Consider the following 16,115-nt stretch of genomic DNA (forward strand, 5'->3'; position numbering starts at 1 on the left):
CAAGGATATCTCCTAATTGTACAAATAAGATGATTGGCATCATCTCTGTCTTTAGAAAGGAGACATGCAAGATGGAAAACACAAGTTCAAAGTAATGTGCATGCATGAAAATGGCTTAAATATTATACCTTTCGCCTGAAATCCTTGAATGAGACCCACCAGTATTTGTGAAGTGACCTGGTTTACCCAGCGCCACTCGTTCCCGCCAGTGTGACTTGAATAAACTCTCCATGTATGGCTTGGTTGTACTTTTTCTGTACCTTGACAGGAGGGGCAGCTATCATGAAGGTAAGCTAGGCTCAGCTATGGTGTTCAGCTTGCAGCGGAACGCATCGTCCGTCCGTGGAGCACCTGCACGTGGTTTGAGCTGTGGAAGGGGCTCTGGCCGGTGTGTCCACTGCATCTCCCCCCACCCTTCCCTCGTCATTGGGTCCGAATTCCCCCCACCTCCCTCCCCCCACCAACACTGTCGGGGAAATGATCATCATCCAAGACACAGCCCTCACAAATCGAGAGGGAGGCAAGGCGAGGGGTTCGTCCATCTTTAATGCGAGTCCTTAATCCTTGCATCAAACTCTGCAGTGGGAGGATGGGTGAGGTTATCCCCCTTCCTGTTCGTTTGTGGCAGGGGAGTGGAGGGGAGGGGTGGGAGGTGAGAAGGCGGTCACAAGGGATCAAGGGGCCATTTTCACTCCATAAAGGAGAGCCCCATGGCATCTATGGCGTCGGGGTGCAGGATACGGGTCGACATCCTCTCCAGGTCGTCCAAGCTGAGGAGCTGCAGGTTCCGCTCGTAATCCTGGGTGGAAAGGAAGGGTTAGGAAATGGAAGAGGCTGTTCGGCCCATCGAGTCCATGCTAGTTCCCACCTCCTCCTCCCCCCACCCCTACCCCGAGAAAGTGGATCAAAACGACAGCACGATTAGCGAGGCAGTAGTGAGTTACAGCGCCGGCCATTGGGACCGGAGTTCGAATCCCCGTGCTGTCTATCAGGAGTTCGCGGGCTCTCCCCATGGTTTTTCCTGGGGGGGCTCCCACTGTTCAAAATGCAGCACGGGCTCTTGGGCCGGAAGGGCCTGTTACCGTGCTGTACGATAAAGTAAATTGGATCACCAAGTTTGCAGATGACACGAAGATTGGAGGCTTGTGGACGGCGAGGAAGGGTTCCAAATCTTACAGAAGGACCTGTACTTTTTCTGCACCTTGACAGGAGGGGCGGCTATCACGAAGGTAGGCTAGGCTCAGCTACGGTGTTCAGCTTGCAGCGGAACGCATCGTATGTCTGTGGAGCACCTGCACGTGGTTTAAGCTGTGGAAGGGGCCTGCTACTGCAGAAAGTGCAGGGGCCCTGGCAGCTATATTCAAAATGTCTGTACCCACGGGTGAGGTGCCAGAGGATTGGAGGGGAGCTCATGCTGTCCCGTTGTCTAAAAAGCGCTCCAAAAATAAACCAGGTAATTATAGACCAATGAGCCTGATGTCAGTAGTGGGTAAATTATTGGAAGGTGTTCTGTGAGATTGGATATATAGGTATTTGGACAGCCAAAGGCTGATTTAAGGACAGTAGGCATGGCTTTGTGTGTGGTACATCGTGTTTAACAAATCCAGTAGAGTTTTTCGAGGAGGTTACCAAGAAGGTAGATGAAGGAAAGGCTCTGGATGTTGTCTAAATGGACTTCTGACAAGGTTCCACATGGGAAGTTAGTTCAGAAGATTAAGGCACGGGGTGTCCACGTAGAGATTGTAAACTGGATTTGAAATTGGCTGTGGGAGAGAGTGGTAGTGGATGATTGCTTCTCAGGCTGGAGGCCAGTGACGAGGGGTGTGCCTCAGGAATTGGTGCTGGGACCAGTGTTGTTTGTCGACTGTATCAGTAATCTGGATGATCATGAGGGGAATTGGATCAGCAAGTTTGCACATGACTCTAAGATTGGAGACGTTGTGGACAGTGAAGAAGGTTTTCAAAGCTTGCAGAGGGATCTGGACCAACTGGGAAAATGGGCTGAAAAATGGCCGATGGAATTTAATGCAGACAAGGGGGTGAGGTGTTGCAGTTTGGAGGACAAACCAAGAAAGGACGTACACGGTGAATGGTGAGGTGCTGAGGAGAACAGAGGGATCTGGGAATACAGAGAGATAATTCCCTGAATGTGGCGTCACAGGTGGACAGGGTCGGAAAGAGAGCTTTTGGCACATTGGCCTTCATAAATCAAAGTATTGAGTCCAGGAGTTGGGACGTGATGGTAAAGTTGTGCAAGACATTGGTTAGGCCATGTTTGGAGAATTGTGTGCAGTTTTGGTCATCGAACTACAGGAAAGATATCAATGTTAGAAAAAGTGCAGAGAACTGAGTTACAGGGAAAGCTTAACCAGGAAGCAAGTTAGGACTTTATTCCCTGGAGTATAGAAGAATGAGGGAGATTTGATCGAGGTGTTTAAAATTATGAGGGGGACAGACAGAGTAAACGTTGGTCAGCTTTTCCCATTGAGGGTTGGTGAGATACAAACCAGAGGATGGAAGGGGAGAAGTTTAGGGGGAACTTCTTCACACGGAGTGTGTGGAACGAGCGAGGTGGTGAATGTGGGCTTAATTTTAATATTTAAGAAAAATTTGGACAGGTTCCTGGACGGGAGGAGTACGGACTGGGTGCAGATCAGTGGGACGAGGCAGGATAATAGTTCCAGTGAGCACATTCTCCCCATGTCTGCATGGGTTTTCTTCGGGTGCTGTTTCCTCCCATCACTCAAATTGTACCAGGGATTGTAGGTCAATATGACCTCATGGGCCAAAAGGGCCTGTTACCTTTCTGTACATCTAAATTTAATTTTTTTTAAAACAAAAGTCTGGTTTGCAAGCAGCACCTACCTTCTGCAGCTGTTCCAGAACCTTCTCCGCGTCCGCCGGGGTGAAATGCTTCTCCAGGACGTGGGCCACCTGCTGCCAAGGCGGGGGCTTGCTGGCCCGGGTGTTCCCCTCAGGCGAGAGCCGGTCCGGAGGCTTCACCACCAGGTTCAGCTTGGCACCGGCGCAGATCCCGTAATCCGTCAGTCTGTGCTCGTCTGCCCGGGAGAGGAGAGGGTTCAGTGACCGGCCCCTCCTCCTGCCCGCTTGGAGCAGGGGTGCTGAGAGGGGTATTCGGCCCGCCTACGTCTGTACTGGCCAGAAGACATAGGAGCAGAAATAGGCCATTCAGCCCATTGAGTCTGCCCCACCAGACAATCATGAGCTCATCTGTTCTCCCTGCCCAGCCTTCTCCCCATAACCCTCGATGCCCTGGCTCATCCAGAACCTCTGCCTTAAATACACCCAATGACCCGGCCTCCACAACCCCCGCGGCCACAAATTCCATAGGTTCACCAACCCTGGCTAAAGAAATTCCTCTGCATCTCTGTTCTAAGCGGACGCCCTGAAGTTGTGCCCTCTTGTTTGAAATATTTCAGAGATGCCACCCCCCCTCCCCCCCAATTCTCCTAAATTTCAACGAGCACAGGCCAAGAGCTGTCCTCGTAGGATAATCTGTCGGTGGTTTGGATGTGGAGCTCGGGCCGCCAATGGTTCGGACCGGACTCTGGGTGGCCACGGGAGTCACTGGAGGCGAATCCACGGACACTCAGTGACTCGGGGGAGCTCTCTTCTGCTTCTCTTTCTTTGACTGTAAGGGGTGCTTCGGGCAATTTTTGCTGATGGCGAATCTTTGTCCACCTTACAGCCAACTAAAGGTATCTTCCTGTCACATTACACCTGTGTACACTCAAATATACAAAACAATATTTATTTGGACAGATGAAATACTTGTCTTGCATATGTACTGTGTATCTGTCTGGGTGTGCGTCCCTGTATTCTGCACAGAGGACCAGAGAACGCTGTTTCATCAGGTTGTACATACAATCGGTTGATGATAAACTCGACTTGCCTTGATTAGGACGATTCCGGGAACAAAAGAGTTATCACGTGAGGAGCGTTTGACAGCTCTTGGCCTGTACTCGTTGGAATTTAGGAGAATGGAGGAATCTCGTTGAAACATTTTGAACGTTGAAAGGTGTGGACAGAGTAGATGTAGGAAGGTTGTTTCCCCCACAGTCCTTCCCAAAGTGGCTGGTGAGAGATCCAAGGGAGCGGGGAGGAAAAAGGGGCCGGTCCGAAAGTTTCCGGCAAACTCAGCCCGCAATGCTCAATGTACGTTATCCGTCAGGAGAGGAGGGGGTGAGGGTGACTGCCCGGGAATGAGACCATTCAGGAGAATGACCGACCAGGATGGTGAAGACAATGTAGTTACAGGTGAGGAGGGGGTGGGGGTGACTGGACGGGAACGGGACCGTTCAGGACAGTGACAGTGAAGACGATGTAGTTACAGGTAAGGAGGTTGTGAGGATAACTGCCTGGGAACGGGACCGTTTGGGACAGTGACCGACCAGGACGGTGAAGATGATGTAGTTACAGGAGGAGTGGGTGGGAGTGACTGGTTGGGAATGGGACTGTTCAGGACGGTGACCGACTGGGACAGTGAAGACAAAGTAGTTACAGGTGAGGAGGTTGTGGGGGTGACTGCCCAGGAACAGGACCATTTGGGACAGTGACTGACCAGGACAGTGAAGACGACGTAGTTACAGGTGAGGAAGGGGTGGGGGTGACTGCCAGGATGGGAGCGTTTGGGACAGTGACTTGCTGGGATGATCAGCTGGTAATCAGCCAGGATGGTGTCTGGCTGGGACAGTGACCAGCCAGGACGGAGTAGACAATGCAGTTACAGGTGAGTGAATGTACCCTTTTTTATTTCTAAATAATTGGTTAATTCCACATTTTATTTGTGAAATACAGGTTGAAAGTGTTAAGATTAGTTGTTTTAAATTAATACTGAGAAAGAGGTGTGTTCGTGGTATGTGTGTGTGGAGAGGGGGCACTAGGGATGTGGTCTGTGAGCCTCTGAGAAAGTTTGGGAACCACTGGTCTGAGACAAGAGGGCTGAGTGCATCCACTTAGAACAGAGATGCAGAGGGGTTTCTTCAGCCTGAGGGCAGGCGAGGCCAGTGGCATTACGCGCCGCCCTGTTGCAGCTGCCTGCTTCCCCCAGCCCACCCTCCTTACCTGACAGAGCCTTCCCCTTGTACAACAACCGCTGCTGGACTCTGGGGATGTGCAGCTCCTGCTCAATCAGGACCTTGACGGCAGACACCACCTCATCCTCCAAAACCTGCAACCAACCCAGATAATGAGGTGAGACAGAGAGGACTGAAGATGCTGTGATTGCGGTAAAAAAACAACACATAGTAAACGCTGGGGGAACTCAGCCGGTCAGATGCATCAGGCCTGAGCCCTTCTTCAAGGCACAAGCAAGGAACAAGAAGGCATCTGAATAAAGAATGAAGAACATCTTTTTGGTCACCGAACTACAGGAAGGATATCATCAATAAGATAAAAAGAGTGCAGAGAAGATTTACTAGGACGTTGCCCAGACTGAGTTGCAGGGAAACTTTAGGACTTTATTCCCTGGAGCATAGAAGAACGAGGGAAGATTTGATCAAGGAATTCAGAGAAAATTTACGAGGATGTTGCCCAGACTTCAGGAACTGAATTACAGGGAAAGGTTAAACAGGTTCAGACTTTATTCCCTGGAGTGTAGAAGAATGAGGGGAGACGATCGAGATGTTTAAAATTATGAGGGGGACAGACAGAGTTGACAGATCGGCTTTTTTCCACTAAGAGTCAGTGAGATCCAAACCAGAGGTTAAGGGTGAAAGGGTAAAAGTTTAGGGGGAACGTCTTCACGCAGAGAGTGGTGGGGGTGTGGAACGAGCTGAGGTAAATATGGGCTCAATTTTAACATTTAAGAAGAATTTGGACAGGTCCGTGGATGGGAGGGGTACGGACTGGGTGCAGGTCAGAGGGACGAGGCAGAAAAATGGTTCATCACAGACTAGAAGGGTCGAAGGGGCCTGTTTCTGTGCTCAACGGTTCTCATGGGAGGGGGAGCAGAACAGAAACACAGAACAGGGCAGCCCAGTTGGCGTAGTGGTACGCCCTTACAGCGACTGGGGTTCGAATCCCCGCACTGTCGATAAGGAGTTTGCACGCTCTCCCCATGTCTCCGTGGGTTTTCCCTGGGGGCTCTGATTTTCTCCCACCGTTCGAAACATAACGAGGGTGTAAGTTGGGGGGCATGGACTCGTGGGGCCAAAATGGCCTGTTAACACTCTGTACATCTGAATTTAAAAGATGTTAACTGGAGGTGATGAGAGGGGAGGTGAGAACTGATTTTGGCTCAGTGAAAGGAGACAGAGGGAAAAGGGAAGAGCAAGAGGGGGAGAGAGAGACCATGCCAGGGAAAGGAGGTGGGAGAGGAAGAAGTGGGAGGGGCATTTAACGGAAACCAGAGAGATTGTCATTAACGCCATCCAGCTGGAAGGTGCCCAGTGGGAAGACAAGGTGTCGTTCCTCGATTTTGAAGGCGGTCTCAGTCTGGCCGTGCATGAGACCACGGACAGACACGTCAGCAAGGGAACGGGACGGGGAATTGAAACGGGCGGCCAGTGGGAGATCCGTGCTGTCGCGGCGGATGGAGTCGAGGTGCTCAACGAAGCAATCTCTCAGCCTGCCCGACGTAGAGGAGACCGCGACGGGAGGTCAGAGGCAGTCGACGACCCCTGCGGATACACAAGGGAGGTGTTGATACACCTGGAAGAGCCGTTCGGGGCCCCACATGCCGGCGAGGAGGGGGGCGGTCTGGACGCCAGTGGGGCATCTCCTGTGGTCATGGGGGGGGTAGGTCCCGAGAGGAGGGAGGCTATGGGCGAGGGACTCACGGTGGGAGCGGTCAATGCTAGTGGTAGTGGGTGGGGAGAAGTCTGGTGGTGGGATTACATAAGGAGGAGAAAATGGGGGAGGAGGATGTGTTGGTCGCAGAGGACGGTGGGGCAGAGATCAGGGGAAACTGCTCTCGGACGCCCTGATCGCAGTGGAAGGCAATCCAGACTCTAACCCCCTGGGGCTGGGTTCCCAACAGCCTTGGGAACAAGCAATGAGACCATTCAGCCCACACTGCTGTTGCTATCCCTCATTATCAAGGCTATTGGGCCTTCAACAACCCTTGCTATCCCCCAGCCTCCTGCGCAGAGAAAAACGGACTGCACAGACAAGAGGCGCTCCTGTCCCCAAGACTCGGGCACTCGGCCCTTCCCTCCCTACTAACCCTCACACGGCACACAATCTCAGCCTGCCTCGAAGCCCCAGATCTGCATGGAGTTGGAGGGGTAACAGAGGAAGGGGTGAATGACTGTTTCCACCCCTACTATCTTTTTTCTTTGGCTTGGCTTCGCGGACGAAGATTTATGGAGGGGGTAAAAAGTCCACGTCAGCTGCAGGCTCGTTTGTGGCTGACAAGTCCGATGCGGGACAGGCAGACACGATTGCAGCGGTTGCAGGGGAAAATTGGTTGGTTGGGGTTGGGTGTTTCCTCCTTTGCCTTTTGTCAGTGAGGTGGGCTCTGCGGTCTTCTTCAAAGGAGGTTGCTGCCCGCCAAACTGTGAGGTGCCAAGATGCACGGTTTGAGGCGTTATCAGCCCACTGGCGGTGGTCAATGTGGCAGGCACCAAGAGATTTCTTTAGGCAGTCCTTGTACCTTTTCTTTGGTGCACCTCTGTCACGGTGGCCAGTGGAGAGCTCGCAATATAACACGATCTTGGGAAGGCGATGGTCCTCCATTCTGGAGACGTGACCCATCCAGCGCAGCTGGATCTTCAGCAGCGTGGACTCGATGCTGTCGACCTCTGCCATCTCGAGTACTTCGACGTTAGGGATGTAAGCGCTCCAATGGATGTTGAGGATGGAGCGGAGACAACGCTGGTGGAAGCGTTCTAGGAGCCGTAGGTGGTGCCGGTAGAGGACCCATGATTCGGAGCCGAATAGGAGTGTGGGTATGACAACGGCTCTGTATACGCTTATAAGGACTCTACATCACCTTTGTTGACCTCACCAAAGCCTTCGACACCGTGAGCAGGAAAGGGCTTTGGCAAATACTAGAGCGCATCGGATGTCCCCCAAAGTTCCTTAACATGATTATCCAACTGCACGAAAACCAACAAGGTCGGGTCAGATACAGCAATGAGCTCTCTGAACCCTTCTCCATTAACAATGGCGTGAAGCAAGGCTGTGTTCTCGCACCAACCCTCTTTTCAATCTTCTTCAGCATGATGCTGAACCAAGCCATGAAAGACCCCAACAATGAAGACGCTGTTTACATCCGGTACCGCACGGATGGCAGTCTCTTCAATCTGAGGCGCCTGCAAGCTCACACCAAGACACAAGAGAAACTTGTCCGTGAACTACTCTTTGCAGATGATGCCGCTTTAGTTGCCCATTCAGAGCCAGCTCTTCAGCGCTTGACGTCCTGCTTTGCGGAAACTGCCAAAATGTTTGGCCTGGAAGTCAGCCTGAAGAAAACTGAGGTCCTCCATCAGCCAGCTCCCCACCATGACTACCAGCCCCCCCACATCTCCATCGGGCACACAAAACTCAAAACGGTCAACCAGTTTACCTATCTCGGCTGCACCATTTCATCAGATGCAAGGATCGACAATGAGATAGACAACAGACTCGCCAAGGCAAATAGCGCCTTTGGAAGACTACACAAAAGAGTCTGGAAAAACAACCAACTGAAAAACCTCACCCCCACTATCACCACCAATAAAAAGGCCGTCCTCCAGCCCTGGCCACTCTACCCCACCCTTCCTGCTATTCCCCCCTCCCTAGCCAGGCTCTGGACCCCTGATGCCCTGGGAGAAGGGGGAGGTGGGGTGACCCAGTCAGCGGAGGGGTGCCCGAGCTTCCAGCCTCGGCCACTCTGCTCTTCCCCTCCCTGCTAGCCCCACTCTGGCCAGGCTATGGGCCGGTTTCTGCGCCCTGAATCCTGGAGAGAAGAAGCCTGACCCAGCCCGGGAGGGTTGCTGGAGCCCCCAGGACCACCTCCACCCTCGGTCCCTCCCCTCCCTACTATCCACACCCACCCAGGCCCGACCGCCCTCTGGGCCCTGATCCCCGGGGGGGGGTGACCTAGCCCGGGTAGGGGTGCCCAAGTCCCCGGCCCACCTCCAGCCAGCATTCGGTGCCGTGCAGCAGCTTCACGCTGAGCCTCATGGCGCCACGACCTGGACGGGCCGCGTCTTAAAGGCGAGGACCGGGGCGTCGGCGGCGCGTCCGCCTTAAAGGCGCAGGGCGCCCCTGTGAAGGGAAAGGGAAAAAGAGAGAAGGAGGGGAGGGGTAGGAGGAGAGGGGGAGGGAGAAATAAGGAAGGGAAGGAGGGAGGAAGATTCAGGTTTGTGTTGCGAGCCGAGGGAAGGGTTAAAGTCACAAAATGATGCCCCATCGGCTCATCAGTTCCCCCCTCTGAGTAATTTGCCACTCACCCATATGGAGGAGTATCCAACAGTAGACATTGACCCTAGGGACCACCCACAACCCTCCCCTGACTCTGTTACGCCCTTTGGTCCCTTACACCCTTCCCTGTACCTGTAACCCCCTCCAGTCCCCTACACCCCTTCCTGTGTCTGTAACACCCTCTAGTCCCCTACACCCCTTTGTGTCTCTGTAACCCCCTATGATCTCCTACACCCCTCTCTGTCTCTGTAACCCCCTCCGGTCCCATACACCCCTCCCTGTCTCTGTAACCCTCTCTGGTCCCCTACACCATTCCCTGTCTCTGTGAACCCCTCCGGTCCCCTACACCCCTCTCTATCACTGTAACTAACCCCTTCCGGTCTGGTAAAATCTCCCTGTTTCTGTAATCAACTCAGGTCCCCTACACCCTTCCCTGCATCTGTGACACCCTCCGGTCTGCTACATCCCTCCTAATCTCTGTAACCCATCCTGTCCACTGCACCCCCTCCCTGTCTCTGTAACCCTCTCTGGTTCCCTACACCCCTCCCTGTCTCTCGAAATCCCTCTGGTCCCTAACACCCCTCCCTGTCTCTGTAACCCTCCTCCACTCCCCTACACCCCTCCCCCTCTCTGTAACCCTCCTCTGGTCCCCTACTCCCCTCCCTGTACCTGTAACTCCCTCCGATCCCCTTTATCCCTCCCTTTCTCTGTAACCCTTTTGATCCCCTACACCCCTCCCTGTCGCTGTAAACCCCTTTGGTCCCCTACACCCTCCCTGTCTCTGAAACCCTGGAAGTGTCGCACCCTTAAATCCCATGATTGTCCAGAAACGGAGACACTAGCAATCTTCTCTCTTCCTGGCCAGAGTATCAGCCCTCACTGCCTCTTTCTTTTCCTCCCCTGAGACCTCCCCCCCCCCCCCCCTTCTGTCGTACCGTCTATGAGTTTTGCATGTACTCTCGCTGGATTTTGGATTCCACTCAGCCCTCACATCTAGGCGTGGGGAGGGTTCACAGAGGGTGGGAGGGATGGATGTCAGGTGAGAGTATCAACCTGAGTCTCAATGTGGACAAGACAAGAAGTTAACGTGGGATTTTGCCTGCGAGGATTACGGCGGCCAGATATTAAAACTATATTATTGGGCAGCCCAGTCGAAGTTCCTTGAGGGGGTGGGTGGGGGGAGGGAGATAAACTATCCTGGACACAAATTAAGCTGCAGAAGGTGGGCGAGAGGACATCTGAAGATTTTATTTATCAATGGGGACAATAAATTAGTTTTAGGAATAAGAGAAGCCCCACTTTGATTAATGTTCGGCATAAAATAAATGAGCAGACTGGAATTAAGGTGGGGTTGTAGTGGCCCAGTTCAGAGAGACATGAACCAGCCCAGCCCCAAAATGGCCGGCCACTGCACAGACTTGGTGAGGGGAGCAACACTGGCCAGAATGGCTGGTGAAAAAAAGTGTTCTATGATCACAACTTTGTGTGTGTGTGTGTGTGTGTGTTAGTTTGTGTGTGTGAGTGTTGGTGTGTGTGTGTGTGTGTTAGTTTGTGTGTGTGAGTGTTGGTGTGTGTGTCTGTGAGTGAGTGTGTGTCTGGGTGTGAGTGTGTGTTAGTGTCTATGTGAGTGTGTGTCTGGGTTTGTGTGGGTGTGTGTGAGTCTGAGTCTGTATGAGTGTATGTATGTGTGTGAGTGTCTGTCTGTGTGCGTGCCTACAAGTGTGTGTGTGTGAGAGTGTGTGTTTGTGTCTATGTATGTTGGTGAACTACTCTTTGCAGACGATGCCACTTTAGTTGCCCATTCAGAGCCAGCTCTTCAGCGCTTGACGTCCTGTTTTGCGGAATCTGCTCAGTCTGAAGAAAACTGAGGTCCTCCATCAGCCAGCTCCCCACCATAACTACCAGCCCCCCCACATCTCCATCGGGCACACCAGTTTACCTATCTCAGCTGCACCATTTCATCGGATGCAAGGATCGACAACAAGATAGACAACAGACTCGCCAAGGCAAATAGCGCCTTTGGAAGACTACACAAAAGAGTCTGGAAAAACAACCAACTGAAAAACCTCACGAAGATTAGCGTATACAGAGCCGTTGTCATACCCACACTCCTGTTCGGGTCCGAATCATGGGTCCTTTACCGGCATCACCTACGGCTCCTAGAACGCTTCCACCAGCATTGTCTCCGCTCCATCCTCAACATTCATTGGAGCGACTTCATCTCCAACATCGAAGTACTCGAGATGGCAGAGGCCGACAGCATCGAATCCACGCTGCTGAAGATCAAACTGCGCTGGGTAGGTCACGTCTCCAGAATGGAGGACCATCGCCTTCCCAAGATCGTGTTATATGGCGAGCTCTCCACTGGCCACCGAGACAGAGGTGCACCAAAGAAGAGGTACAAGGACTGCCTAAAGAAAGCTCTTGGTGCCTGCCACATTGACCACCGCCAGTGGGCTGTTATCGCCTCTAACCATGCACCTTGGCGCCTCACAGTTCGGCGGGCAGCAACCTCCTTTGAAGAAGACCGCAGAGCCCACCTCACTGTCAAAAGACAAAGGAGGAAAAACCCAACACCCAACCCCAACCAACCAATTTTCCCTTGCAACCGCTGCAACTGTGTCTGCCTGTCCCGCATCGGATTTGTCAGCCACAAACGAGCCTGCAGCTGACGTGGACTTTACCCCTCCATAAATCTTCGTCTGTGAAGCCAAGCCAAAGAGGATGTTGGTGTGTGTGTGTGTGTGTGTGTGTGTGAGAGTGTGTCTGTGTGTCTATGTGAGTATCTGTGTGAGTGTGTGTGAGTGTGTGTCTGTGAGTGTATGTCTGTGTGTCTATGTGAGTATCTGTGTGTGTGTGTGTGTGTGTGTGTGTGTGTGTGTGTGTGTTTGAGTATGTGTGAGTGTGTGTATGTGAGTGTGTGTGTGTGTGTGTGTGTGTGTGTGTGTGTGTGTTTGTGCATTCCTTCCATCCTTGTTGTAGTCCGTACACTGCAGGGTTATCTCCAAAAACACCCCTCAAAATAAATTAACGTGGTTAATATTGGATAAGAAAGTCTTGGACGCCTGCTCTCAGAACAGGATCAGGGGTGGATCCTTTTCAGAGACCAATTTTATAAAAATGTCTGGTTTGTTAATTAATTCTTTGCTACCTTCAACTGAGATCTTATTTAAGGGAAAAATGTCAGTTATGGCTTTTTTAAACGGCAATGTCGGGAATAATTGGCGTAATGTCTGCCTGCGTGGTTGATCACACTGGGTGCCTTTTCAGATGGCCAAGTTCCTGAGTCCCGGGGGTGGGTGAGGTTGGACATACAGCATAGTGGATGATCGCCAACGAATTTTTCCCAGTCCGATTTACACTGCAGGCTCACTCCAGAAAGTTGCAGGATGAATCGCAGAGCAGGACTTGGCTCAAAGTTCCTGCCGATGTGACGGCAAAATTTGCCGATCGTGCTGTGACGCGCCCGCTGTCCAAAGGCCACGAACGACTTTACCAAAGTGCAGTGATTTGGAGCCTCTGATTCAAAAGGATTTTTCTATTTGTAAAGGAATTTATTTCAACCAAAAACTCCTAAAAAGGGGGTTACGTAAGTCGAGACAAGGTGGGGAATCAGATATGGCCACACAGAACAAGTCTGATGATCCGAAATGGTCGGGACCGGGCCTATGTCCAGTTTTCTTTGAGAACCAACAAGGGATGGCTTCTTAAGCATTAAAATAATATTTGATTCTCTCTCAAGAAAAATGCTGGCCTCCGCCAGTCACCGACCCTCCCCACCAAGGCTCGATGTTCCCGGTCAGTTCAGTTCTGGATAAATGAGGATTTCAGGTATCCTCGTTGTTCTGAATTTTTTAAAAACTCTTGGCTAATGGAGGATTTTGGAGAATCCGATTTTGGATAATCAGAGTTGTACTGTAATAACAGTGCTGGTCTGATTCTATGTCTCATGCCACCAAGATTAAATAAAGTTAAATCAGAAATTTCAGACTAATGTTTTGGATGTGGCACCAAGGTGGGAACTTTCAACCTAGTCGTGTTCCAAGGTGAGGCCTTTCTGGGCAGATCCAGGTAATTTCTTCGAACAAATTATTGGAAGAGGTTTCCCACAAAACCCAGGATTGTCTTCTTTTTAAATAGGGGCCTGAGACCGATAACGGAGCCCATCCAAATCTGTAAAGATCACCAGGTGGATGGGGCAGTGGTCGCCTGGAAGTCGGGTCCCCAATCGAGGGATGGGGAAATGTAAAATTGTGTCTCTGCCCCCACCCCGGAGAAAAATAAGTATGAGGTTATTGATCAACATTTGCCAGCTGTAGGTATGGCAATTAGCTGTGGTTTTCCACCCCCTTCTTCGGAACGCCCGATCTGTACCCCTGTCATTTTCGCTCTCTTTTTAGTCCAGTTTTGAACTACCATACATTTTGGCATACGTCGACCCCCATTTTGCAGCCTAATTTTAAGGGTTTTATGGTATATCCAGAGTATAAGTCAACCTCCATTTTTTGGGCTGTCCAGGGCCTCCCAGGAATAACCCAACATTTTTTAAAAACACCCCAATTACAAGTAACGAAGCTGTAAATTAAACAGAGAAACCTCGGCCTCCCGGGCAGGGGCATCAGCATTGCGCTCCCGGCGGGGACAGGAACCTCATCCCCCCAGGCATGGGCACCAGCATTGTGCTCCCGGTGGGGGCAGGAACCTCACCCTCCTGGGCATTGGTGGCGACAGGAGGGTCCCAGGGAGGACCGTTTAAGGCAGTGCCCAGCGGTGAGGAGGTGTTTCCAGCATCGACTTGGTATGCCGAATCGACATCAATCTGGCTTTTTTCTCGGTGAATTTAAGGTCTCAAAAGTATATCTGGCATATAAGTCGACCCCTCCTTTTTGGGAAATTTGTTAGGGTTTCAGGGCTTGACATTTTCTTGTTCTCTGTTCTCTATTTTTGTTGCTTTTCTCAGTGGTGGTTGGGGGGTGGGGTGAAATAGCTATGAATGGATGTATATTACTATTTTTTGGAAACTTATTCTGTCTGTTCAACTTGAAAATTTGTAAATAAGATATATTTTAAAAATGTGGACAGGATGGAGATGAGCGTGGATGTCAGTGGGACCAGGAACGACCACCCTCCTCTACACGTCAACCACTCTGTAGTAGAGAGAACCAAGTTCCTTGGAGTTCACGTGACCAGTGACCTCTAGCGGACACTCAACATTCCCTCATTGGTCAGGGAGGCGCAACTGCGACTGCACTTCTTGAGAAGACTGAAGCGGCCGGCCACCATCATATCAACCTTCTACAGGAGCTCTGTCGACAGCGTTCTGGCCACTGCATGGCTGAGCAGGACGGTCCTACAGAGAAATGGTCAATCCACAGGACCATAAGAGCGGCAGAGAGGATCACTAGAGCCTCCCTCCCTCCCCCCAACTGATGTGATCGACCAGGATCGTGGTCTGAAGAGGGCGGGCAAAATCATTGAGGACCCCTTCCATCCCCGTACACAGCATCTTTCAGCTACTCCCATCGGAGAAGAAATTCAGGAGGATCAGAGCCAGCACCACCAGGCTGAGGAACAGCTTCTTCCCACAGGTAGTGAGAATGCTGAAAGACCACTCACACTGACCCCCTGAGACACTCAGATTTACTCCTTGGAGGCTAGTGGAGTTCCGCAGGGATCTACTCTGGGACCCCCCTGCTCTTTGTGATTTTTATAAATGACCTGGACAAAGAGGCGGAAGGACGGGTCATTCAGTTTGTGGATGACATGAAGGTTGGAGGAGTTGTGGACAGAGCTGAAGGTTGTTGAAGGTTACAAGAGAATCTAGACTGGATGCAGAGTCGGGCAGAGAAATAGCAGTTGGAGTTCAATCCGGATCAGTGTGAGCTGATGCATTTTGGAAGGATGAACCAGAAAGGTTAATGGTCGGTTACTTAACAGTGTGGAGGAACAGAGGCACCTTGGGGTCCAAATCCACACATCCCTCAAGGTCGCCACACAGGTTGATAGGATAGTTAAGAAGGCCTATGGGACACTGGGCTTCATTAGTCAGGGGATTAAGTCCAGGAGTCAAGAGGATATGTTGCAACTCTACAAATCCCTGGTGAGACCCCACTTGGAGGATTGTGTTCAGTTCTGGTCACTTTTTACAGGAAGGACGTGGAAGTTGCGGAGAGGGGGCAGAGGAGATTCACCAGGATGTTGCCTGGATTGGGAAAGGTTAGCAGAGCAGAGACTTTTCTCTCTGGAGTGGAGAAGGATGAGAGGAGACTTGACAGAGGTCGATGAGATTCTGAGAGGCATAGATAGGGTGGACGGCCAGCGCCTGTTTCCCAGACACCAGAGGACGTCTGTTCAAAGTGAAGGGAGGGAAGTTTAGGGGTAAGTTTTTTTTTACACAGAGAGTTGTGGAGGCCTGGAATGCCTCGCCAGGGGTGGTGGTGGAGGCTGGAACATTTAAGAGACTTTTGGATGGGCCCACGGATGGAAGAAAAATAGAGGGTTATGGGGTAAGGAGGGGTTAGTACTGTTTATTTGTAGGAATACATGGATCAGCACCACATCGAGGGATGAAGGGCCTGGACTGTTGTTGTATTGTTGTATGTTTATGAAACAATATTTGGACAAATGAATGCTTGTCCTGCCTATGTACAGTTTGTCTGTACGTGTGTTACGTCTGGGTGTTTAGCACCAAGAACGCTGTTTCGGATGACAATAAGCTCAACAATTCACAGCCTTACAAAACCAAC

The 16,115-nt window shown here is 51.4% G+C and overlaps 1 protein-coding gene across 1 annotated transcript; it reads right to left on the reverse strand.

The window, feature by feature from the left end:
- Positions 1-527: 527 nt before the first annotated feature.
- Positions 528-9,187, reverse strand: ubl4a (ubiquitin like 4A). The gene is made up of 4 exons (XM_069929185.1): positions 9,082-9,187; positions 5,086-5,191; positions 2,866-3,059; positions 528-799 (listed from the first exon to the last, which is right to left on the reverse strand). The coding sequence occupies exons 1-4, from the start codon at positions 9,127-9,129 to the stop codon at positions 689-691; spliced, it is 459 nt and encodes a 152-aa protein (XP_069785286.1). The 5' UTR covers positions 9,130-9,187; the 3' UTR covers positions 528-688.
- Between the last annotated feature and the right edge of the window lie 6,928 nt (positions 9,188-16,115).

This window comes from Narcine bancroftii, chromosome 3, assembly GCF_036971445.1.
Source record: "Narcine bancroftii isolate sNarBan1 chromosome 3, sNarBan1.hap1, whole genome shotgun sequence".
Lineage (NCBI taxonomy): Eukaryota > Metazoa > Chordata > Chondrichthyes > Torpediniformes > Narcinidae > Narcine > Narcine bancroftii.

Coding starts and splice junctions, on each gene's coding strand:
- ubl4a (XM_069929185.1), bottom strand. CDS start 9,129: ATGAGGCTCAGCGTGAAGCTGCTGCACGGCACCGAATGCTGGCTGGAG. Junction 5,192..9,081: donor GCACCGAATGCTGGCTGGAG/GTGGGCCGGGGA, acceptor GGTTGGTTGCAG/GTTTTGGAGGATGAGGTGGT. Junction 800..2,865: donor TTCTGGAACAGCTGCAGAAG/GTAGGTGCTGCT, acceptor CTTTCCACCCAG/GATTACGAGCGGAACCTGCA.